Source organism: Pristiophorus japonicus, chromosome 15 (genome assembly GCF_044704955.1).
Source record: "Pristiophorus japonicus isolate sPriJap1 chromosome 15, sPriJap1.hap1, whole genome shotgun sequence".
In the NCBI taxonomy this organism is placed as follows: domain Eukaryota; kingdom Metazoa; phylum Chordata; class Chondrichthyes; family Pristiophoridae; genus Pristiophorus; species Pristiophorus japonicus.
The window spans coordinates 553145-578753 of NC_091991.1; the positions used below are offsets into that span (position 1 = coordinate 553145).

A 25609-nucleotide genomic window follows, 5' to 3' on the forward strand; every position below is an offset into this window, starting at 1 on the left:
AGTGGTACGCTCCACCCTGTCCCTGCAGTGGTACGCTCCACCCTGTCCCTGCAGTGGTACGCTCCACCCTGTCCCTGCAGTGGTACGCTCCACCCTGTCCCTGCAGTGGTACGCTCCACCCTGTCCCTGCAGTGGTACGCTCCACCCTGTCCCTGTCCCTGCAGTGGTACGCTGCTCCCTGTCCCTGTCCCTGCAGTGGTACGCTCCACCCTGTCCCTGTCCCTGCAGTGGTACGCTCCACCCTGTCCCTGTCCCTGCAGTGGTACGCTCCACCCTGTCCCTGCAGTGGTACGCTCCACCCTGTCCCTGCAGTGGTACGCTCCACCCTGTCCCTGTCCCTGCAGTGGTACGCTCCTCCGTGTCCCTGCAGTGGTACGCTCCTCCCTGTCCCTGCAGTGGTACGCTCCTCCCTGTCCCTGCAGTGGTACGCTGCTCCCTGTACCTGCAGTGGTACGCTCCACCCTGTCCCTGTCCCTGCAGTGGTACGCTGCTCCCTGTACCTGCAGTGGTACGCTGCTCCCTGTACCTGCAGTGGTACGCTCCACCCTGTCCCTGCAGTGGTACGCTCCACCCTGTCCCTGTCCCTGCAGTGGTACACTGCTCCCTGTCCCTGCAGTGGTACACTCCTCCCTGTCCCTGCAGTGGTACGCTCCTCCCTGTCCCTGCAGTGGTACGCTCCTCCCTGTCCCTGCAGTGGTACGCTGCTCCCTGTACCTGCAGTGGTACGCTGCTCCCTGTACCTGCAGTGGTACGCTCCACCCTGTCCCTGTCCCTGCAGTGGTACACTGCTCCCTGTCCCTGCAGTGGTACGCTGCTCCCTGTCCCTGCAGTGGTACGCTCCTCCCTGTCCCTGCAGTGGTACGCTCCACCCTGTACCTGCAGTGGTACGCTCCACCCTGTCCCTGTCCCTGCAGTGGTACACTGCTCCCTGTCCCTGCAGTGGTACGCTCCACCCTGTCCCTGCAGTGGTACGCTGCTCCCTGTCCCTGCAGTGGTACGCTCCTCCCTGTCCCTGCAGTGGTACGCTCCTCCCTGTCCCTGCAGTGGTACGCTCCTCCCTGTCCCTGCAGTGGTACGCTCCTCCCTGTCCCTGTCCCTGCAGTGGTACACTGCTCCCTGTCCCTGCAGTGGTACGCTCCACCCTGTCCCTGCAGTGGTACGCTCCTCCCTGTCCCTGCAGTGGTACGCTGCTCCCTGTCCCTGCAGTGGTACGCTCCTCCCTGTCCCTGCAGTGGTACGCTGTTCCCTGTCCCTGCAGTGGTACGCTGCTCCCTGTCCCTGCAGTGGTACGCTCCACCCTGTACCTGCAGTGGTACGCTCCTCCCTGTACCTGCAGTGGTACGCTCCACACTGTCCCTGTACCTGCAGTGGTACGCTGCTCTCTCTACCTGCAGTGGTACGCTGCTCCCTGTACCTGCAGCGGTACGCTCCATGCTGCTCACCTTTTAAAGCCCCGACCTGCTGCTGATGGTCCTCGCTGGTCGGGCCCTCGCACTGAATGCCGGAACGATGTACAGATGGTGTAATACATCCCTCGACTTGCTTTACATTCGGTAACGCTATATTGTGACACACAGACCGTACTCCTTCGGTCTGTGTCATTATTACAACCCTGTGACCTGTACCATTCCCCTCCTACCTAGTTATGCAGCAACCGTGCCAAATCTCATAAAAATTATTTTACAGAACAGTGAAACTAAATTGTATAATACCAAGAATAATGTACCATCTGGCAATGAGTTTAATGCAGTAATTTAATTCCTTCTGACTTCACCCGAAGCATTGGATTAATTTGCCTTGTCAGTGGGAGTCTGCATTTTCCTACACAATTCAGGGCTGTGCCACAACTGTACTGCACCTGCTAGGGACTGTTAATTTTTATTGCAGAAAATATTGCCAGCTTTGGGGCCAAGCATGGAGATCTCAGTGGGCAGGATTCCAGGCGGGCGGTGTTTGTTACCTCCGCAGCCTTGGTCAAGGCCGTGGGTTGGCTGCCACTGATGTTTGGTTTGTGATAGTAGCCTGCAATTACAGCGTGCTTCTGATTGTGCGCGGGCGTGGGGGTTGTGCGCGGGCGTGGGGGTGCGAGGCGCGGGGGGTATTCGGGGTGTCTGGGTGAAGGGAGATCTCGTCTGATGGTCTCACTACAGCGGTGTAACCGAGATTGGGAACTCGGCAGCTGAACGTTTGTGTGGTCCAGTTCGGTCGGCCCACGGGTTTTGCTCCATCAGATTCAGTTCCTAATGTTGGTTGCGGTTTGTAAAAGATGGGATCACAATGTCTGCGTGTGTGGGTGGGTGAGGGACAGTGAATGCTGGTCACAATCAAAAATACCACAATTGCACAGCAGGTCATTCAGCATCTGACAGGGGATAGGATCCAGGTGTGTCATTGATCCAGATAGGATCCGGTGTGACCATAATCCAGATTTACAACACTGAGGTCAAACTGCTGTGAATTGTCTCCTGATGTTTACACGACTAAAGTTGGTGGGAGTGAGTCTGGGGCCCAGCAGATTGTGCTGCAGGTTTCTATCAGTTATATAGATGGAGCAAAACTTTGAGATGTCTAATGTTAAGTACAGGGCGGTTCTCCCCGGTGTCCTGTTCAATATTTATCCCTCAATCCACATCACAAAAAAACAACACATCACATTGCTGTGTGTGGGAGCTTGCTGAGCGCCCCGTTTCTCACATTACAACACCTACTTTGGGATATCCTGAGGACGTGAAAGGTGTTATGTAAATGCAAGCCGTTCTTTTACAGCATTTCTGTAGATGGCCTCAATAATCCAATGTTGCCGCGCATTATCTGTTGTTCAGTGGCTCAGGTGGCTCGCTCAGGGAGTGACTGAGCCACACAGAGCGGGTAGTTTGCCCAGGGAGTGTTGCTATACAGAGTGGGTGGTTTGCCCAGGGAGTGACTGAGCCACACAGAGCGGGTAGTTTGCCCAGGGAGTGTTGCTATACAGAGTGGGTGGTTTGCCCAGGGAGTGACTGAGCCACACAGAGCGGGTAGTTTGCCCAGGGTGTGTTGCTAAACAGAGTGGGTGGTTTGCCCGGGGAGTGTTGCCGCACAGAGTGGGTGGTTTGCTCAGGGAGTGTTGCTAAACAGAGTGGGTGGTTTGCCCAGGGAGTGGGTGGTTTTCTCGGAGTGTTGCTAAACAGAGTGGGTGGTTTGCCCGGGGAGTGTTGCCGCACAGAATGGGTAGTTTGTCCGGGGAGTGTTGCCATACAGAGTGGGTGGTTTGCCCGGGGAGTGTTGCTATACAGAGCAGAAATCCCTAGGTTCCATTGCTGATCCATTTTGAGATCTCTGCACCTTTTAGTTAGGAAGGAGAAACGGTTCTCATTCTGTGTCCAGTGCCCCCTGATGGCAGTTGTGTGGGTATGGCTGTCTGGTGAGTCTTGGCCACGATGCTTTCTGATATCGAGTTAGCTGCCAACACTGTTGAGGCTTGTTAGTTGATAATGGGCCTTTGGGGCAAGGTGTGAGAGAACATCTGATCTGCCCACCAGACAGGAGTCACTGTTTGCTAGAGGGCTGGAGAGAAAAGAGGGTACGGCAGCCTAGTTGTTATGCACCAGAAATCGAGAGGTCATGAGTTCAAATCCCAATCTGAAATGGTTTGATAAGGGAAGTGCAGAGGAGATGTTTCCTCTTGTGGGAGGGAGACCAAAACTAGGGGCCATGAATATGAAAGTTGCTGTTCTGCTTTCGTATGGGAGCAGCAAAACAAAGCAAACGCCAATATCCAAGTCGGATATCCAGGCCCAAGCTCCCGGTGTAACAGCGTGGATATCCCGCAGGCTGCCTGTGTATTCCCTCTGCGGGCAGGGCTCAATGATGTGCCCCAGGGTCTGATTAGGAGCTCCACAGTCACACGATGGGGAGACTTTAATCTTCCACCGATGGAGAAAGTGGCAGCATCGACTGAGGCGGTCGATGGTTGTCCACTGTTTGCGAGGAAGGTTTGATCCTTCAGGTTGAACTGTGGGCTCCTCGATAAGGAATCCATTCTGTATGCCGCAGTTCTTCCGAGCATTTCGCCGTCGGTCATCGAGGCTGAGGGGAGATGGCTGAAGGGCTTCGGCGACAGTATGAAATGGCCTTGTAGATTTGAGACGGGTTGGTGGTCGGTTGTTCCAATCGGCCTGGATTGGCCTGTCTGTGCTGGTGTAGCAGTTGTATTCTCTGGAGACTGCATATTCGCGGTGTAGGTGTGGTGGTGCGATGTTTGTTTGCAAGCACGGGCAGCCACGGTGTTGGTGTCGATAAAAGCGTACCGCTGATAATTCTCATCGAGATTCACTAATAAATCTAATGGGGGAATTCAGGAGAAACGGCTTTATTCAGAGAGTGGTTAGAATGCTAGCACAAGGAGCAGTTGAGGTGAATGGGATAGATTCATTTAAGGGAAAGCCCGATAAGCACACGAGGGAGGAAGGGGTATGCTGATGGGGGTACATAAGAACATAAGAATTAGGAACAGGAGTAGGCCATCTAGCCCCTCGAGCCTGCTCCGCCATTCAATAAGATCATGGCTGATCTGGCCATGGACTCAGCTCCACTTACCCGCCCGCTCCCCGTAACCCTTAATTCCCTTATTGGTTAAAAATCTATCTATCTGTGATTTGAATACATTCAATGAGCTAGCCTCAACTGCTTCCTTGGGCAGAGAATTCCACAGATTCACAACCCTCTGGGAGAAGAAATTCCTTCTCAACTCGGTTTTAAATTGGCTCCCCCGTATTTTGAGGCTGTGCCCCCTAGTTCTAGTCTCCCCGACCAGTGGAAACAACCTCTCTGCCTCTATCTTGTCTATCCCTTTCATTATTTTAAATGTTTCTATAAGATCACCCCTCATCCTTCTGAACTCCAACGAGTAAAGACCCAGTCTACTCAATCAATCATCATAAAGTAACCCCCTCATCTCCGGAGTCAGCCTAGTGAATCGTCTCTGTACCCCCTCCAAAGCCAGTATATCCTTCCTTAAGTAAGTTGACCAAAACTGCACGCAGTACTCCAGGTGCGGCCTCACCAATACCCTGTACAGTTGCAGCAGGACCTCCCTGCTTTTGTGCTCCATCCCTCTCGCAATGAAGGCCAACATTCCATTCGCCGCCTTGATTACCTGCTGCACCTGCAAACTAACTTTTTGGGATTCATGCACAAGGACCCCCAGGTCCCTCTGCACCGCAGCATGTTGTAATTTCTCCCCATTCAAATAATATTCCCTTTTACTGTTTTTTTTTTCCAAGGTGGATGACCTCACACTTTCCGACATTGTATTCCATCTGCCAAACCTTAGCCCATTCGCTTAACCTATCTAAATCTCTTTGCAGCCTTTCTGTGTCCTCTACACAACCCGCTTTCCCACTAATCTTTGTGTCATCTGCAAATTTTGTTACACTACACTCTGTCCCCTCTTCCAGGTCATCTATGTATATTGTAAACAGTTGTGGTCCCAGCACCGATCCCTGTGGCACACCACTAACCACCGATTTCCAACCCGAAAAGGACCCATTTATCCCGACTCTCTGCTTTCTGTTCGCCAGTCAATTCTCGATCCATGCTAATACATTTCCTCTGACTCCGCGTACCCTTATCTTCTGCAGTAACCTTTTGTGTGGCACCTTATCGAATGCCTTTTGAAAATCTAAATACATCACATCCATCGGTACACCTCTATCCACCATGCTCGTTATATCCTCAAAGAATTCCAGTAAATTAGTTAAACATGATTTCCCCTTCATGAATCCATGTTGCGTCTGCTTGATTGCACTATTCCTATCTAGATATCCCGCTATTTCTTCCTTAATGATAGTTTCAAGCATTTTCCCCACTACAGATGTTAAACTAACCGGCCTATAGTTACCTGCCTTTTGTCTGCCCCCTTTTTTAAACAGAGGCGTTACATTAGCTGCTTTCCAATCCGCTGGTACCTCCCCAGAGTCCAGAGAATTTTGGTAGATTATAACGAGTGCATCTGCTATAACTTCCGCCATCTCTTTTAATACCCTGGGATGCATTTCATCAGGACCAGGGGACTTGTCTACCTCGAGTCCCATTAGCCTGTCCAGCACTACCCCCCTAGTGATAGTGATTGTCTCAAGGTCCTCCCTTCCTACATTCCCATGACCAGCAATTTTTGGCATGGTTTTTGTGTCTTCCACTGTGAAGATCGAAGCAAAATAATTGTTTAAGGTCTCAGCCATTTCCACATTTCCCATTATTAAATCCCCCTTCTCATCTTCTAAGGGACCAACCTACCCTTCTAAGGGTAGGAGGAGGCTTGAGTGAAGCACAGACCAGTTGGGCCGAATGGCCTGTTTCTGTGCTGGGGAACTAGATTCAGTAAATCTGGTCATTTGTGGTTTGGCACCAGATTAAAATAACCATAAATGCTGCTGGATTGTTGTGAAAACCCAGCAGGTTCACTAATGTCCTTCAGGGAGGGGAGCCTTCCTTCTCCAAGCTGGTCTGGAATACACGTGACTCCTGCCCTCGGGGGGGCTATGATGGGCAACAGTGTGCATCTTACCGCCAGCGTTCAGACTCAACGTCCTGCTCCTTCTGCGACCAGCTTCTAGCCGCTGTTTAATGCTTCTCGCTTGTGTTACAGGATGTTGAAAAGGAGAGGGAGCCTCAGAAAATCCTTACAAAAGAAGAGATCAAACAAAAAGTCGAAGCCTATAACTTAACGGTGACGGACCGGTTAAAGATGACCTTGGTAAGTGGAAAGCTATTTTAAATGTTGATCTTGATTTTCCTGACCTGCTGCTTTCCAGGAACACTCCTTTCAGCCTCAGCTAGTGTATTTATATAGCACCTTTAATGTAGTAAAATTTCACAGGGATGTAATCAGACAAAAGTTGACATCAAGGGGTTACGGTAGCGCAGCGGTTATGTCACTGGGCCAGTAATCCAGTGCCCCGGACTATTGATCTGGGGACACGATTTCAAATCCCACCCCGGCCGCTGGGGAATTGAAATTCAGTTAATTAAATAAATCTGGAATATAAATAAAAAGCTAGTATCAGTAATGGTGACCATGAAATTACCGGATTGTTAGAAAAAAACCCGTCTGGTTCACTAATGTCCTTTAGGGAAGGAAATCTGCTGCCCTTACCCGGTCTGGCCGATATGTGACTCCAGACACACAGCAATGTGGTTGGGTCCTAACTGGTATCACCAGACATAAGCACACCCAGCTACGCCGAGAGAATCGTACCGCTGCGGGAACACAGGGCGCCTCCCTTCCATTAAAGGGCAGGGCCAAGCTGGTGACCCTGCAGGAGGGAGAAAGCACCACTGCTACATCGAGGGAATCAATCTGCAGACCCCCAGGGAGCAGTAGCCCGGCCCACAAGCGGAGTGCCTGGCTGCAAGATGGTGGCACGGACGCCGCGATCAGCAGTGAAGGCGGCCATTTAAAAAAAAAAATGTCACCGTCGTGTGTCCGCTTTAATATTCGCCCCGCGAGCAGCCGACAGTATCGCCCACAGCAACTTCACGAGTCATTATCGAATTTTCGCCACGGTTTGGAAACGTGTCGCTGTGCACGGTAATGTAGTGGTCGTTGCTGGAGCAGCAGCCCGAACACTACCGGTTAGCGCTGCTGCTAATTCTCGCGGAATTTCCCGGAGTCAGTAGCGGCCCTCCCTAGGCCCAACCACAGCCTCGGACTAAATTTCAATATGTACCGTCCATTCCGGTAAGAACCGCACATTTTCCCAAGTTTCAGCTTTAACCGTTGAGAAGCCGCCGAGAATTTTGGTTATTGATCCATTTTCTCACCGGGCAGTATTTCTTACCCCATTAATATAAATTTTCGCCAACGTTAATTGCAGAAGCTTAGCGGCCTTTTCTGGGCAGTGAGGGCTTTGGGGAAAGTCTAGCCCAAAAAAGTTTTAAAAATCAATTAAAAAAAATATTTTTTTTTTTAAATCTCCAACGTTAATTAAATTCTGAAAGAATGAGACTCCACACGTGTAAAATTAAATTTTCAGAGCCAGAGAAGTGGTTTGGCAGTAATTAAGACTTATCGCGCTATTAAAAATTCACTTACACCTGAATGCACCAGTCCTAACCTTTTCTGGCGTGTTTATAAGAACATAAGAGTCGGCCATTCGGCCCCTCGAACCTGCTCTGCCATTCAATAAGATCACAGCTGATCTTTGACCTCAACTCCACTTTCCCGCCCTATACCCATATCCCTCGATTCACTTAATATTCAAAAATCTTTCGCTCTCAGTCATGAATATACTCACAGACTGAGCCCCCACAGCTCTTTGGGGCAGAGAATTCCAAAGATTCACCACCCTCTGAGTGAAGAAATTTCTCCTCATCTCAGCCCTAAATGGCCGACCCAATTTGATTAGAATTCATTGACACAAAGCACATTTTACATGGAGTGGACTGAAACCAGGCCCATCCCCCAATTTTGCCCCGTCTTTTCATGAAGGTACTCAATTTTAACAGGCAATGGCAGCCCGCAGATACCTCCTCTCCCAAAGGTTTAGTGGGTAACTCGTACATGGATTGCAATGGTGAGCCCTCTGGGCGAGGCCCTGGCGCCCCCACCCCCCGGGCGAGGCCCTAGCGCCCCCCCCACCCCCCCCCCCCCCCCCCCCCCGGTGAGGTCCCAGCCCTCCCCATGGCGAGGTCGTGTGATAGCACAGCCTGTGGAGGAGCAGGGAAACTCTGACCGCAACCTCTAGATTCCCGCGGTTAATTGCGCGTGTGCACTGGAGGTTGCTGTCCGATTTACTCCCTAATTACGGTGAGCGTTGTTGGCCTCAGTGTTATTCCCGACACACAATCCGGGCCAGTGTAGTTGTAGGTGAAGTTCCCAAGTGCGGACAACTAGCCTGAGGTAAATGGAGAAGTGGCGATTGGGATTGGAGGAGGGAGGGAAAACTGAAGGGTGGCAAGGAATTGCAGGATTTGGGGATTTGTGGAAAAGAAGGAATGAAGATCGACAGACTCGATTTTAGAGCGTGAGGGGACAGGAGTGGAAAGGACGAGGGTGACCAGGATAATGTACTTGCAGCTTCGAAGGGAGCAGAAAGTTCAGAGGAGCAATGGTCACAGTATCGGAGAGAGAGAGTTTGGATGGAAGGAGGAACAGAGAGTGTGATAACAACCAAGAGTTTGGAGGCTAGTGGCTGGGGGGGTCGAGGGGGGTAGGTGGTGGGAGAAGAAGGCAGGCATTGTATTTAACATTCAATGAAATATGTCAACACTGGCAGCATTAAATCCCATCTCCCACTCCAAGTGGCTGCAAAATGCAAGCAGCAGCTCCCCAGAATGCAGGGTGAAGGACTCCCACAGTTGCAGTATCTCAGCTGTGCAGCACATTGGGCCGCAGGCCTTCTAACAGAAGTCCGTATGTCACTTGTTAAAACTAGACCATTTATTTGTATTTGACATTAGCAGCAATATAAAGAAAGACTTGCATTTATATAGCGCCTTTCACGACCACCGGACGTTGCAAAGCGCTTTACAGCCAATGAAGTACTTTTGGAGTGTAGTCTCTGTTGTAATGTGGAAAACACGGCAGCCAATTTGCACACAGCAAGCTCCCACAAACAGCAATGAGATAATGACCACATTTATTTATTTGTTATGTTGATTGAGGGATAAATATTGGCCCCAGGACACCGGGGATAAATCCCCTGCTCTTCTTCAAAATAGTGCCGTGGGATCTTTTACATCCACCTGAGAGAGCAGACGGGGCCTCGGTTTAACGTCTCATCCGAAAGACGGCACCTACGACAGTGCAGCACTCCCTCAGCACTGCACTGGGAGTGTCAGTTGAGATTATTATGCTTAAGTCCCTGGAGTGGGACTTGAACCCACGACCTTCTGACTCAGAGGCGAGAGTGCTGCCCACTGAGTGACGGCTGACACTTACAAAGCTGCAGTGGGTATTAGTCTGTGTTCTTTGTTTTATTCGTTCATGGGCTGTGGGTGTCGCTGGCAAGGCCGGCATTTATTGCCCATCCCTAATTGCCCCTTGAGAAGGTGGTGGTGAGCCGCCTTCTTGAACCGCTGCAGTCCGTGTGGTGAAGGTGCTCCCACAGTGCTGTTAGGGAGGGAGTTCCAGGATTGTGACCCAGCGACGATGAAGGAACGGCCGATATATTTCCAAGTCAGGATGGTGTGTGACTGGGAGGGGAACGTGGAGGTGGTGGTGTTCCCATGCGCCTGCTGCCCTTGTCCTTCTAGGGGGTAGAGGTCGCGGGTTTGGAAGATTCTAGAAACTGAGGAGTGAATAGTAAAAATTCCTCCGCGGGTTAACCTGCTATTGAACAGAAGTGACCTCGGATCAGCACACACTGCTGACACCGGGAATCAAATGTATTTGCATCAGCTCAGCTGGGCTGCTCCAGAAGCAAGCTTTGTTCAAGGTCAGATAAATCCTGTTTGTTTTTTCTCTTTCTCGCTCATGAGTTAAGAGCTGTTTTTCTCTCCGGGATGAATACTGTATTAAAATGATCAGATTATGCCTTGCTTCAGACATGTACAGACCGATGCTAGTATTAAACATTCCCAGGCAATCGTAAAGTTATAATTTTTGAATGAATTAATTACTTGGAGGAGCAGTATCATAACTTACAAACGAACACTGTGTATCCACTTTTAGCTGCAGGCTCTGGTCCTGTGCTTTAATGAAATTGAACGCGCGGGTAAATTGGAGTCAAAGACTGGCAGACAAAAATGTAATAGAGCAAAGGATGGCCTTTAAAGAGGAGATGGTTCGGGTACAGTCGAGGTACGTACCCAGGAGGGGGAAAGGGAGGGTAATCAGGGATAATGAAGGAGTCGGAGATTTGGATGAAGCAGAAACGGGGAGCGGGGGGGGGGGGGGGCAGTGGTGAGGGGGCAGTGGTGAGGGGGTACGACCGATGCCAGCTTGATTATACAAGAGTGAATCAGGCTGAATATAAAAGGTACAGGAGAGAAGTGAAACAGGAAATCAGAGGAACAAAGAGACAGTACAAGAACAGATTGGAGGCTGACACAAAGAGGAATCCAAAGGCCTATCTGAAAGGGTTGTCAGAGGAGTGGTGGAACTGATTCGGGACCTTTCTTCATTCATTGAAAGTGCCTGTCGCTGGCAAGGCCCGCATTTATTGCCCATCCCTAATTGCCCTCGATGGTGGTGGTGAGCCGCCTTATACAACGCAGTGTCTCGCTGGGCCATTTCAGAGGGTGCTTAAGACATAGCTGTGGGTCTGGAGTCACCTATAGGCCAGACCGGGTAAGGACGGCAGATTTCCTTCCCTAAAGGACATTAGTGACCCAGATGGGTTTTTACAACAATCCAGTTGTACCAACTGTTATGTTTTTGGTACGATCTCACAAACACACAGGCTGTAAGATGGCCAACAACTGCTGGAGGCCAGTCAGGTGACCTGACGTGTTTATTCATGTAACCAGCACTGGGTGGAGCTATATATATTACTCCAACAACCCACTCCTCCCATGCTTGTCAATCCAGATTTATTTCAATTTCAATTTCAATTTCCCGCCTGTCGTGATGGGATTTGAACCCATGTCTCTGGAGTATTAGTCCAGGCCTCCGGATAACTAGTTCAGGAATATAACCACTGTGCCACCCTACCCTAATGGTGGAAATAGATGGCATGGCTGAGGTACTCAATAGGTATTTTGGATCGGTTTTTACCAAAGCTATGGTAAACGGGTTGTCAGGATACTGGATGAGATAACAATTGATAGAGAAGGTACTAACATAACAAACAGATTATCCGGTCATTATCACATTGCTGTTTGTGGGAGCTTGCTGAGCGCACATTTGTTGCTGCGTTTCCTGCATTACAGCAGTGACTACACTTCACAGGTACTTCACTGGCTATAAACTGCTTTGGGGCATCCGGTGGCCGTGAAAGGCGCTATATAAATGCAAGGCAACATATAAATTTAGGTAGAATTGGCCAGAAGAAAAAAGGCATTTACAATGACATTAATCAACGGTGAAAATGGAGTTTAATTCTTTTAGTCCTAAAGATATGTTACAATATGCAATCTAATGGAAAATTATTTTTCTTTCACTTGTATTCTATTCCCATCCCCCTCCCCTCCCCTCCCCAAGGCTTCTTGCCCCAATGTAGCTTCCCATTCTTGGCCATAATCAGACAAGCCCCATGGAACATTTAACTACGTTAAAAGCACGATATCAATGCAAGTCATTGTTACCCCAGCACAACACGTCTATTAATAGTCCCACTCCTATAATGACCAACACTGAGATATCATTAGTCAGTTCTGAATTTATGAACCAATAGTCCTCTACCTTTGCGAGTCAAGATCTGACTGTACAGCTGGCCACGTTACAAAGGGAGAGTCAATGAATCATACAGCAGGGAAGGAGAACAGAAGGCCCTCCGTGCCTCTGCAGCTCTTTGGTAGAACGTTCCAATTAGTCCCACTCCCCTGCCTTTCCCCAGATTTCTTCCCTGTCAAGTATTTATCAAATCCCCTTTGGAAACTTATTATTGAATCTGCTTCCAGCACACCCTCAGGCACTCTCAGGCAGTGCACTCCAGATCATAATGCGCTGCATGAAAACTATTCTCCCCATCTCCCCTCTGGTTCTGTTACCAACCTACCTGCCACTGGAGGCACTTTCTCCTCATTTACTCCATCAAAACCCTCCATGATTTTGAACACCTCAATTCAATCTCTCCTCAACCTTCTCTGCCCTGAGAACAACCCCAGCTTCTCCAGCCTCTCCACGTGACTGAAGGCACCTCAATGGAACAGCTGAAACCCAACGATGACCATGCCCGTTGGTGTTGTGCTTGGCGAGGTTTGGATACCGTTCTTGCCCCTCATTCTGCCAGGCTTTCTGGTTAAGACCCAGTCCCAAGACATTTCTTTGGACAGTCAACCAATGCGATTATTTTGCAATTCCTCAGTTGCTTCTGGCCAATGAATGGTATGTATGAGAGCGATGAACAACCTCCAGTGGAAAGTTAGATCCTAGAATCATAGAATAGTAGAGCACAGAAGGAAGCCATTCGGCCCATCGAGTCCGTGCTGGCTCTATTGTAGAGCCATCCTGTTAGTCCCATTCCCCGCTCTTTCCCCAATCGCCCTGCAATTTTTTCTCCTTCACGTATTTATCCAATCCCCTTTTGAATCCGACTATTGAATCTGTTTCCACCGCCCTATCAGGCCGTGCGTTCTAAATCCTAAACACTCGTTGCATAAAAAGGTTTTTCCTCACGTCACCTTTGGTTCTTTTAATCACCTTAAATCTGTGCCCTCTGGTAAACTCTCTGAATCCTTCATGATTTTAAAGACCTCCATCAAATGTTCTCAGTATTCTTTGCTCCATGGAGAACAAGCCCAGCTTCTCCAGTCTATCCACGTCACTATATTCTCTCCTCCCCGGGACCATTCTATTAAGTCTCCTGTACCCTCGAAAGCCTTTCCTAAAGTGGTGCCCAGAACTGGACACAATACTCCAGTTAAGGCCGAACCCGTGTATTATATAGGTTTAGTATAACGTCCTGGCTCTTGTACTCTATGCCTCGATTTATAAAGCCCAGGATCCCCATATTCTTTATTAACTGCTTTGTTAACCTGTTCTGCCACCTTCTCGCTTCTTGCATCCTCTTTAAAATTGCACCATTTAGTGTGTACTGTCTCTCCTCATTCTTCCTATCACACTTTTCTGCATCTGCCTTGTTTCAGCCCATTCCCCCGGCCTAACGATGTCCACGTGGTCACTATCCTCCTCACTCTTTACTCCACTCACAGGTTTCGTGCCATCTGTAAATTTTCAAATTGTGTCCTGAAGCCGCAAGTCATTAACGTTTATCAAAAACAGCAGTGGTCCTAGTACTGAACCTTGGAGAATGTCTTTGCATACCTCCTTCTAGTCTGAAAAACAGCCTTCACCACAACTCTCTGTATCCTATCCCTGCTGTTACTGCCCATTCTCCCATGGGCTTTCATCCCAACCAGCCGAGTATGTGGTACTTTATCAAACACCTTTTGAAAGTCTGTATACACATCAACTACGCGGCCTTCATCCACACACTCTCTTATCGCCAAGACACTCAAACACGATTTGCCCGTAACCTATCCGTTCACATGTGCCCAAGTGACCGTTTATTTTCTCCCGGATTATTGTTTCTAACCACTGACGTTAAACTGACTGGCCTGTAACTGCCAGGTTTATCCTGCTACTTTTGTTTGAACACAGTTGTAACATTTGCAATCCTCTCGTCCTTTGGCACCACCCCTGTATCGAAGGAGGTTTAGAAGATTGGGGCCAGTACTTCTGCAATGTCTACCCTTATCTTCCCTCAGCATCCTAGGATGCATCCAACCTGGACAGGGTGACTTTCCACTTGAATTACTGCCAGCCCGTCTTTGATTGAGTGATAAATATTAATCTCGGGACACCAGGGATAACTCCTCTGCTCTCCTTCCAAATAGTGCCATGGGATCTTTTACATCCACCTGAGAGAGCAGACAGGGCCTCGGTTTAATGTCTCATCCGAAAGATGGCCCTCCAACACTGCAGCACTCCCTCAGTGCTGCACTGGGAGTGTCAGCCTAGATTTCTGTGCCCAAGTTGCTGGAGTGGGACTTGAACCCACAACCTGCTGACTCAGAGGTGAGAGTGCTACCCACTGAGCCACGGCTGACACTGAAAAGGGATTGAAGCTATGACCTTGTTGGTCTGTGTGGCTTGACCGCACAATGGGTGCAGACCCTTCCTGGTGGTTTTTGGGTCCCTCTTTTGGGAGGAAAAAACTCCAGTAAATCATTCTGGAACTGTGAGGTAATAACTGTCGGGGAAGACTGAACAGGCTGATGCTCCCTTTTCTGGAACGGAAAAGGCTGAGGGGGTGACCCGGTTGAGGCCTTCAACATGATGAAAGAGTTTTACAGGGTAACCGTAGAGATGGGTAGTCTAAAACTAGGGCTCATAAATATTAATTACTAATAAATCCAGGAAGTAATGTGGGACAAGCTGCTTTACCCAGGGCGGGGTGAGAATGTGGAGCTCGGGCCCACAGGGAGCAGGAGCTCGGGCCTACAGGGAGCAGTGAGAATGTGAGGCTCGGGCCCACAGGGAGCAGTGAGAATGTGAGGCTCAGGCCCACAGGGAGCGGTGAGAATGTGAGGCTCAGGCCCACGGAGCGGTGAGAATGTGGAGCTCGGGCCCACAGGGAGCAGTGAGAATGTGAGGCTCGGGCCCACAGGGAGCGGTGAGAATGTGGAGCTCGGGCCCACAGGGAGCGGTGAGATTGTGAGGCTCGGGCCCACAGGGAGCGGTGAGAATGTGAGGCTCAGGCCCACAGGGAGCGGTGAGAATGTGGAGCTCAGGCCCAGGGAGCAGGAGCTCGGGCCCACAGGGAGCGGTGAGAATGTGGAGCTCGGGCCCACAGGGAGTAGTGAGAATGTGGAGTTCGGGCCCACAGGGAGCAGTGAGAATGTGGAGCTCGGGCCCACAGGGAGCGGTGAGAATGTGGAGCTCGGGCCCACAGGGAGCAGGAGCTCGGGCCCACAGGGAGCGGTGAGATTGTGAGGCTCGGGCCCACAGGGAGCGGTGAGAATGTGAGGCTCGGGCCCACAGGGAACAGTGAGAATGTGGAGCTCAGGCCCAGGGAGCAGGAGCTCGGGCCCACAGGGAGCGGTGAGAATGTGGAGCTCAGGCCCAGGGAGCAGGAGCTCGGGCCCACAGGGAGCGGTGAGAATGTGGAGCTCAGGCCCAGGGAACAGGAGCTCGTGCCCACAGGGAGCGGTGAGATTGTGAGGCTCGGGCCCACAGGGAGCAGGAGCTCGGGCCCACAGGGAGCGGTGAGATTGTGAGGCTCGGGCCCACAGGGAGCGGTGAGAATGTGAGGCTCGGGCCCACAGGGAGCAGTGAGAATGTGAGGCTCGGGCCCACAGGGAGCAGGAGCTCGGGCCCACAGGGAGCGGTGAGAATGTGGAGCTCGGGCCCACAGGGAGCGGTGAGAATGTGGAGCTCGGGCCCACAGGGAGCGGTGAGAATGTGGAGCTCGGGCCCACAGGGAGCGGTGAGAATGTGAGGCTCGGGCCCACAGGGAGCGGTGAGAATGTGAGGCTCGGGCCCACAGGGAGCAGGAGCTCGGGCCCACAGGGAGCGGTGAGAATGTGGAGCTTTGGCCCACACGGAGTGGTCGAGGTGAATAGCACAGATGTGTTTAAGGGGACGCTGGACAAACACATGAGGGAGAAAGGAATAGAGGGCTCTGCTGATAGGCGAGAGGAGACTGGTGTGGAGCATAAACAGCCGCACGGACCTGTTGGGCCCAATGGCCTGTTTCTGAGCTGTAACTTCTATATAATTCTATGTAATAGCATCAGATAACATTTCTCGATGGTAATTTCGCCCACCACAAGAGATTCTAGCCTCTGTCTCAGTTCAGATGCTGTGTGTATGGACCCATGGAAACACTTCATTTTCTGATTTCTATATTGTGCTCCTCTCCAGAATTCCAATGAAGTATACACTGGATTTATCAAAGTTCAGATGGACTTGCGCAGGCCAATCACCATCCGGTCGGCCACAACCCAAGGGAGCCTCACCTACAATAACAACAATGAGATTGCCTTCTACCTGCCCAAGGATACAACCAACACGCTCCATATCAGCAGCACCAACACCGTGAAGGAGGTCATCGAGGCCTTGCTGAAGAAGTTCACGGTGGCTGATAATCCTGCCAAGTATGCTCTCTTCAAGCAATCTCGCCGGGAAGAGCAAGGTAAGACATCCTGGTATGGAGCACAAGTTCCTGCAACAAGCTGGAAAACTCTTAACCAACGTAAACAATGGCAATCAAAGAACAAAAGAAAGGACTTGCATTTATATAGCACCTTTCACGACCGCCGGACGTCCCAAAGTGCTTTGCAGCCAATGAAGTATTTTGGAGTACAGTCACTGTTGTAATGTGGGAAACACAGCAGCCAATTTGCGCACAGCAAGCTCCCACAAACAGCAATGTGATAATGACCAGATAATCTGTTTCTGTTCTGTTTTTGTTAACTCCCTCTGCTCTTCTTCAAAATAGTGCCACGGGATCTTTTACGGCCACTTGAGAGAGCAGACGGTGCCTCGGTTTAACATCTCATCAGAAAGACGGCAGTGCAGCACTCCCTCAGTACTGCCCCTCCGACAGTGTGGCACTCCCTCAGTACTGCCCCTCCGACAGTGTGGCGCTCCCTCAGTACTGCCCCTCCGACAGTGCGGCGCTCCCTCAGTACTGCCCCTCCGACAGTGAGGCGCTCCCTCAGTACTGCCCCTCCGACAGTGCGGCGCTCCCTCAGTACTGCCCCTCCGACAGTGTGGCGCTCCCTCAGTACTGCCCTCCGATAGTGCGGCGCTCCCTCAGTACCTCCACTCCGACAGTGCGACACTCCCTCAGTACTGCCCCTCTGGCAGTGCAGCGCTCCCTCAGTATTGCCCCTCTGACAGTGCAGCGCTCCCTCAGTACTGCCCCTCCGACAGTGTGGCACTCCCTCAGTACTGCCCCTCTGACAGTGTGGCACTCCCTCAGTTCTACACTGGGAGTGTCGGCCTGGATTTTTCTTACAATAAGTAACTGATGGCTGTAAATTCTCTCTCTCGCCATCTCCCACACAAATCATAAATGCCAGAAAGAAAGAAAAAAAAATGGAAGATTAGATTAGAAAAGATTGACTGAAATATTCATTCAGTACACTCCAAGCGTTGGTATATAAAGGAATGTTTGATTCCTGCTGTTTATCAGGGGCGCAGCCTCTCAAGTTAATATTTAATGCTCAAGTGCAGTAAATGACACAAAACTGTACGTTATATTTTAAAATCCGACCGGTAGCGAATCTGGTGAATAAAGGGACCTTTCAGCCTCACATTACACGAGCTTTATTCCTTTGAATGAAACATTGACTATTGGACACTGTGACATTTAGATCCAAGTGATGTTATTCTCTTTATGAACAAAAAATGCTTGTTTTATGAATTGTTCTCTTTTGAACACTGGGAGGCTATGTTGGTCGGGGCTGGGGTGGGGTTGTAGGGTCTCATGTATGAATGAACAGGACCTCGGGGGGCCCCCCCCTCAGGTTAGCTGGGTGATTGACACACGCTCTAACCCATCATCCTGTGTAAAGGAATACAGTTCAAGCTCTGAAGGACCCTGCACCCTGCCTGTAGGATCTCTACTTTGGCTGATATTATACACACTCTCTCCCCCCACATCAACACTTCTCACCTGACTAAACCCAGGGAACCTCGGCACAGTTCGGGTACGGTAGTGTAGGGTTACGTTACTGGGCCAGTAATCCAGAGGCCTTGACTAATGATCCAGAGACACAAATTCAAATCCATGGCAGCTGGGGAATTTAAATTAAGTTAATTAAATAAATCTGTATTAATAAGCTGGGAATAATGAGTAATGTGACCATGAAACTACCAGATTGTGGTAAAACCCGTCTTTAGGGAAGGAAATCTGCTGCCCTTACCCGGTCTGGCCGATATGTGACTCCAGACCCACAGCAATGTGGTTGGCCCTGAACGGCCCTCTGACATGGCCCAGCGAGACACTGCATTGTATAAGGCGGCTCACCACCACCTTCTCAAGGCTAGTTAGGGACGGGCAATAAATGCCAGACTGGTCAGTGACGCCACATCCCAGGAATCAATTTTTTTTAAATTGACAAAAAGCAAGATTTTTTATGCAGGGGAGAGCTCTGCAGGTGTGCTGGAGGTTGCCCAGCTTAAACCACATGGCTAACCAGCACACAACAGTGGCAAGCCAACCTGGACAACCCTAGCTGTTTGGGTAAGAGTTTCCGCCTCGTAGTGGTAGGTTTAATCCTCCAGGTCCTGACATGTGCCAGAGTGGCTCAACAATGATCTGCCCGCATTCCAACCTCCGGCAAGTCCCGCCCACCCATCAGCCCCTGTGCTCTCTGACCTTTGTGGCTTAGGTCTGCACAAGAATCCAGGAGCTCCCTACATGGCTCAGTTAGTTGCTATATTGCCTCATGTGAATACAGGTCAAGGTCTCCAGTTCAACTTGTGTTAGCCGCTCTTAATGGTACAATTGCTTCAGGTGTACGTGAATCAGCTGATGAAGCAGATACTATCGTATAGTACAACCTCGTACTTCCATGTGATACTCTCTGAGCGGGAGTAACTCTGGGGGGGGGTGGGGGGAGATTCATCACGTGCGTCAGTGGAGTGTGACCCCAGCAATTTCAGGGCCTTTAGGACACCAAACACTCACCCAACTGTAATATATTCTCTGCGACATCACAAACACAGACTACAGATCACTCGACAGGAACTTGTCATGTGATGTGGTCACATGATCATTTTGTATTTACAGCAGCCGTCGCATTGCCACATGAATCCACTAGGTGGCGCTGTATCACACTAACAAGCCATCTTGTTTCGGCGCTCTATATCACACTAACAAGCCATCTTGTTTCTGCGCTCTATATCACACTAACAAACCATCTTGTTTCTGCGCTCTATATCACACTAACAAACCATCTTATTTCGGCGCTCCATATCACACTAACAAACCATCTTGTTTCGGCGCTCTATATCACACTAACAAACCATCTTGTTTCGCCGCTCTATATCACACTAACAAACCATCTTGTTTCGGCGCTCTATCACACTAACAAGCCATCTTGTTTCATCGCACTATATCACACTAACAAACCATCTTGTTTCATCGCACTATATCACACTAACAAACCATCTTGTTTCGGCGCTCTATCACACTAACAAGCCATCTTGTTTCATCGCACTATATCACACTAACAAGCCATCTTGTTTCGGCGCTCTATATCACACTAACAAGCCATCTTGTTTCTGCGCTCTATATCACACTAACAAACCATCTTATTTCGGCGCTCCATATCACACTAACAAACCATCTTGTTTCGGCGCTCTATATCACACTAACAAACCATCTTGTTTCGCTGCTCTATATCACACTAACAAACCATCTTGTTTCGGCGCTCTATCACACTAACAAGCCATCTTGTTTCATCGCACTATATCACACTAACAAACCATCTTGTTTCATCGCACTATATCACACTAACAAACCATCTTGTTTCGGCGCTCTATCACACTAACAAGCCATCTTGTTTCATCGCACTATATCACACTAACAAACCATCTTATTTCGGCGCTCTATATCACACTAACAAACCATCTTGTTTCGGCGCTCTATATCACACTAACAAACCATCTTGTTTCGCCGCTCTATATCACACTAACAAACCATCTTGTTTCTCTTACGTTTGCAGCCCACATGAGCAAACTGTTGGACACTGAACATCCTCTTTACCTGCGACTGTTTGCAGGACCCAGCTCCGACGCTCTGAGTTTTGTTCTACGCGAGCACGAGACTGGGGAAGTGTTGGTAAGTGGACTATTTTCCATCCTTTGCATAAGACCATAAGAAATAGGAGCAGGAGTAGACTATATGGCCCCTCGAGCCTGCTCCACCATTTAATATCATGGCTGATCATCGACCTCAACTCCAATTTCCCGCCTGATCTCCATATCCCTCGATTCCCCTCGAGTCCAAAAATGTATTGATTTCAGCCTTGAATATATTCAGAGACTCCGCATCCACAGCCCTCTGAGGCAGAGAATTCCAAAGATCACCACTCTCTGAGTGAAGAAATTCCTCCTCACCTCAGTCCTAAATGGCCGACCCCTTATCCTGAGACTGTGACCCCTGGTTCTAGACTCTCCAGCCCGGGGGGAAACATCCTCCCTGCATCTACCTGTCAATCCCCCTTGTATGTTTCAATGAGATCACCTCTCATTCTCCTAAACTCCAGAGAGTATCTGCCCAATCTACACAATCTCTCAACTCTCTTGCAGTCATAAGTATTTTCAAAGGTTGAAAGCGAATAATTAGAACATAAAAAGTTGCATCTTAATATCTGACCACTCAAAAGTAATCTGGTATGTGTTTTAGTCAGAAACTGCACATCAGGTTGATGAGAAGGCAGATGTAGCAAGTGTAATACGTCAATAAATCATACCCAAAGCAATAACCTATCTTTTTGTTTCACAAGAAAGTTCCAGATGAGCAAGACTGTTTGGGCCATCTCACTTCCCTTAGTTACTTTCCTGAAATAGTGCCCAGCTGTGCCCCAAAACTTGTTGGGTTCTTTGTTCAGTTCTTCAAACCTTGTCTCAATCCTCCACATTGATCTTGAAGCCTGCAGATTAGCTTGGGTTATCTCTGTTGGTGGATGGGGTGTAAAGATGTCTGTAAATCTGCTCCACCGTTCTGATTTTTAGTTCCCATTTTGAGTTCAGTTGGCTAAGTCACGCCTTTAACCAAATTCTTTGTTGTTCAGTGGGAAGCCTTCAGTCTCCCGGAGCTGCAGAACTTCTTGCGCATATTGACTAAAGAGGAAGACGATCAGTTTAAACACTTGAAGAGACGCTACGTGAACTACAGAGCCAAGCTAGAAGAGGCCTTGAGAGCAACTGTAAAACCGGGTTAACCTGGTCGAGGGACACAGCAAGCAAGGCACGTTCACAATAAGGAGGGCATGCTTCAAATGGGGACTACATGCAAGTATAACATACAGGGTGCCTTCAGATCTGAAGACTTCTGTTTTCGCACTAGGGTAATCTACCGGTGTGCAGCCAGAACATTGGATCCATTGGCCACGTGCCAGGCCTTGTCTGCGTCACGTAACTTCGCTTGCACAAATGACTTATTTACTGGACAATCGGAAGATTATTTATAAATTGGCTGACTGCCACTCCGTGATTGGACAGCTCTGCAAGAATTGGTGTAGTGGTGATGAAATGTACCTCGCGTATGAAGCATTTATAATGGTGGTTTTAGCGTGCCGGTGTTCACTGGGGGCGTCGTTTTATAGAAGCCCTGATCTGTGGCTTCACTGTCCTGCTAAGGCAGGAGGTGGTAACCACGTTCAGTCTGACAACTGTACAAGGCTCCTTTCAAACCGCTCTCATTTCCGGGCATTGTGAAGGGTTACCTTAGTGAACCATCAGTAAATGTTCTCCAACGCTGACCAAATGATTTTTTTTTACAATACTCTATTATATTTTAAGAATCTGATTTTACAATTGATATTTAAGTAAGAGCTTTTTACACATGGCGGTAATGGATTGAAGAGAATTGGAACGACGGAGAGATGAAGTGGCAAGATGCCAATGATGTAGCATGTGGGAGAAGGGAGAAGGGAAGTAGTGATGGTGAGCGATTGACTGTGATTATGGATGGGATAAATATACTGTAAAGAAAGTGGTCTGGAGCAAGGATGTGATGTGCTAAAGAATGAGTAATTAGAGTTGTACAGAGGAGGATGTGTGTTTGCTGAACCAGGTAGATGTTTGCAAGAACCAAAGAAAGTAGCTCTATACATGTGATTCGGCAGGTTAGTAATGATCTTGAAATGCTTCATTTGTGTATAAACCTGGACAGATTTTGGCTTTGCTCATCCTAAGGTGCATTGATGTATAGAGTGCCCTTGGGGTTCCAACAGCTCACACCCTTAGCTGGAGAATCAGCTGGTCTTGTTATGCAGGCATAGAAGCAGCAACAGCAACAGTGCCACTTGTAGCGTGTCCTGTCCTGTCTGGTGTTTGATATCTCCCCCAGGACAACTCTCTGGGGAAGTTGTTATTTTCACCCTTGCACTCACACCTTCGGGTTCCTTTTCTTACAGACACGCCTTGCCGCAGGTCCAAGAGAATGGAAGTACGTGTGCTGCTTAAAGACACCCCGACATCTGGGGAACAATTGACAGTTGGGCACAGCACAGCTGATCATAAACAAAAGAACAATTTATATAGAACCTTTAACGTAGTACCCAAGACACTTCACCGGAGCATTTTCAGACCAAAAGTTTCAACAAGCCAAAGAAGGAGACATTAGGATGGGAGGGAGGTTTTAAGGAGGGTCTTGTTAAGGAGAGAGAGAGAGGTGGAGAGGTTTAGGGAGGGAGTTCCAGAGCTTGGGGCCCAGGCAGCTGAAGGCACGGCCACCGATGGTGGGTGAAGGAAATAGACGAGTTGGAGGAATGCTGAAGAGAGCTGTAGAGCTGGAGGAGGTTACCGAGATGGCCAGATCTGAAAGCAATTTGTCGAAAATTAGGAATTTAGTCATTTCCCTCTTCCTGTCATTATGTGTGGATTTTTTTAAAGTACAAAAGCTACTAGAATAATGTGCCCTTTGGCTGACCTCCCAGATTATCGAATGTCTGCACTCGGCCATTGAGAAGACCCTCAGTGTTCTGGTCATGAACTGCAAGCAGTGTCTCATAGAAACATAGAAAATAGGTACAGGAGTCGGCCATTCGGCCCTTCGAGCCTGCACCACCATTCAATAAGATCATGGCTGATCATTCACCTCAGTACCCCATTCCCACTTTCTCTCCGTACCCCTTGATCTCTTTAGCCGTAAGGGCCACATCTAACTCCCTCTTGAATATATCCAATGAACTGGCCTCAACAACTTTCTGTGGTAGGGAATTCCACAGGTTCACCACTCTCTGGGTGAAGAAGTTTCTCCTCATCTCGGTCCTAAATGGCCTACCCCTTATCCTTAGACTGTGACCCCTGGTTCTGGACTTCCCAACAGGATTCCCTGCAGGATTGTCCCTCGTCATATGATTCCATAACATCAGATACTTTCCTCACCGGCTGAGTGCTATCCTGTCGCCCATTACACTTCAGCACCGTTTAGGACCAACATGCTCGGCAGTCAGTTCACCAGAGCTGCCTGAAGTGACGGCACCGGCCAAAGGAAACGTCCTTCACAATCGATGAGTCTAAGAATCGAAAGCTGATGCTGACCAGCTGAAAAGCTTAAAGGCAGGTTACAGGAACCGCTTGAAAACAGGTTAGGGCCCCTCTCGTTGGCCTTCCACCATCCACTAGTCACATGATGCAATGATAATGCAGTTGTTCACTAATCTGATTGAGCAATCTGTACCAATTTGGCTAAAGCAGACCCAGAATTTCAGAGCTTGGGATGCAGTCGGGTGAAGGGACCCGACAAAAGGCCAGCGTTGGAGGAACGCAGAGTTTTGGGAGAGTTATGGAGCTGGAGGAGGTTATAGAGATATGCATTATGTTGGCCAGATCTTAAAGCAGTCTGTCGAAAGTTAGGAATTTAGGACAAGTGAGGAAAAAATCCCAGTGGTGGAGAGCTTTGGAGCCATAAGTCTAAAATCATCGTTCTCCTCGCTTATCGCATTGTCACATCTTGAATTACTTTCATGCTGTATCCTAAAATGAGAGAACTCTATCTACTTTGCATTTGAATGAATCAATACTACTGTAACTCATTTCCACCATCTCCCGAGGGAGTCTGTTCCACAGTTTGACAACTCGCTCAGTGCAATGTTGTTTCCGCAGATTAGTGTCGTTGGGCTTTACTGTCCTGGACAAGGTGACCCAGCTGATCGTGTTTGTTAGTGCACCCACACCTGGCAGTGAACTCTGAGTCTGTGCATTCACTTCACATTCACCTTTACAGATAGTTAAACCATTGCTTGAAAGTAAATTGCCATTGAGATTTGGGTTAGAGTCCAATGGGACAGTGGCAGACGGCACTCTGGGCCATGCTATACATTTCACATTCATTCTAATTTGGGAGCAGATTGTTGGAAACCCTGAGTGTGGTGGTCTAGAAAGTGAAATGCGGCAATAAATATATATAGGGCTGGTTGGTCGCTAATTGTTCCTTTAATCCTTCCTATAATTCAAAGCAGTACCAGGAGTGGAGGGGGGGGGGGGCGGTGGAGGGGAGAGAGGGAGTGGTGCTGTACCCCGGGTGCGGGGGACGATGCTGTATCCCGGGGAGAGGAGGGGGGTGTCAGAGGAGGGAGAGGTGCTGTACCGCGGGGTGTTGTAGACATCAGTGATCTTGCTTCTGAGATTAAGGCAAAGCCCCAGGGGAAGGTTTATTGCATGTCTAGTACTGCAGTTCATTCTATGGGGAAATGTGTGTTTGGCTGGTCTCTCATCAGTCACAGTGTTACCATGGAGAAAGTAATTGTGCAATATCGGTTGATGCAATGTGCGTTTGTTAAAATTACTGAGACGAATTTACCAGGACGGTTTATGCTGGGTGTTCGTAAAACCAAACAAGAGTCCTAAACCGCTTATTAAGAATATAGAAACAGGAGGAGGCCACTCAGCCCCTCGAGTGTGTTCTACCATTCAATTATGTCACGGCTGATCTGTATTTTAACTCCACCGACCCGCCTTGGTTCCATAACCCTTCACTACCCTTGTCCAAACACCTCCTAAACTATATGCAGGTGGTGATCTAATCCACTCAGTATACTGTGTGTGTGAGGATTGAAACTTGCGATGTGCTTTAAACCCTGGCTCTCGCCCTGAGTGTGGGTCAATCGGCCGGTGAACTGCTCAACCATTTCTGTACCGCTCACCCAGAGAATCCAACACACCGCTCCCCTCCCCCCTCCTCATCCCTCCCCCTCCTCACCCCTCCCCCTCCTCACCCCTCCCCCTTCCTCACCCCTCCCCCTCCTCACCCCTCCCTCCTCCCTCCTCCCCTCCCCTCCT

General features: G+C 49.3%; 1 protein-coding gene across 3 annotated transcripts in view; it reads left to right on the plus strand.

Annotated features, from left to right (window-relative positions):
• The window catches only part of rassf3 (Ras association domain family member 3), a 256502-nt gene extending 231711 nt beyond the window's left edge, over positions 1-24791 (plus strand). For 2 of the 3 annotated variants that reach the window (XM_070900034.1, XM_070900035.1), the window contains 4 exons: positions 6626-6733; positions 16508-16778; positions 20323-20438; positions 21394-24791. In XM_070900034.1, coding sequence (XP_070756135.1) covers positions 6626-6733; positions 16508-16778; positions 20323-20438; positions 21394-21543 — 645 coding nt within the window. In that variant the 3' untranslated portion in view covers positions 21544-24791. Of the gene's footprint in view, positions 1-1402; positions 1554-6625; positions 6734-16507; positions 16779-20322; positions 20439-21393 lie in introns of those variants that run through there. The other variant, XM_070900036.1, reaches the window with a different exon arrangement.
• The last annotated feature ends 818 nt before the right edge of the window (positions 24792-25609 follow it).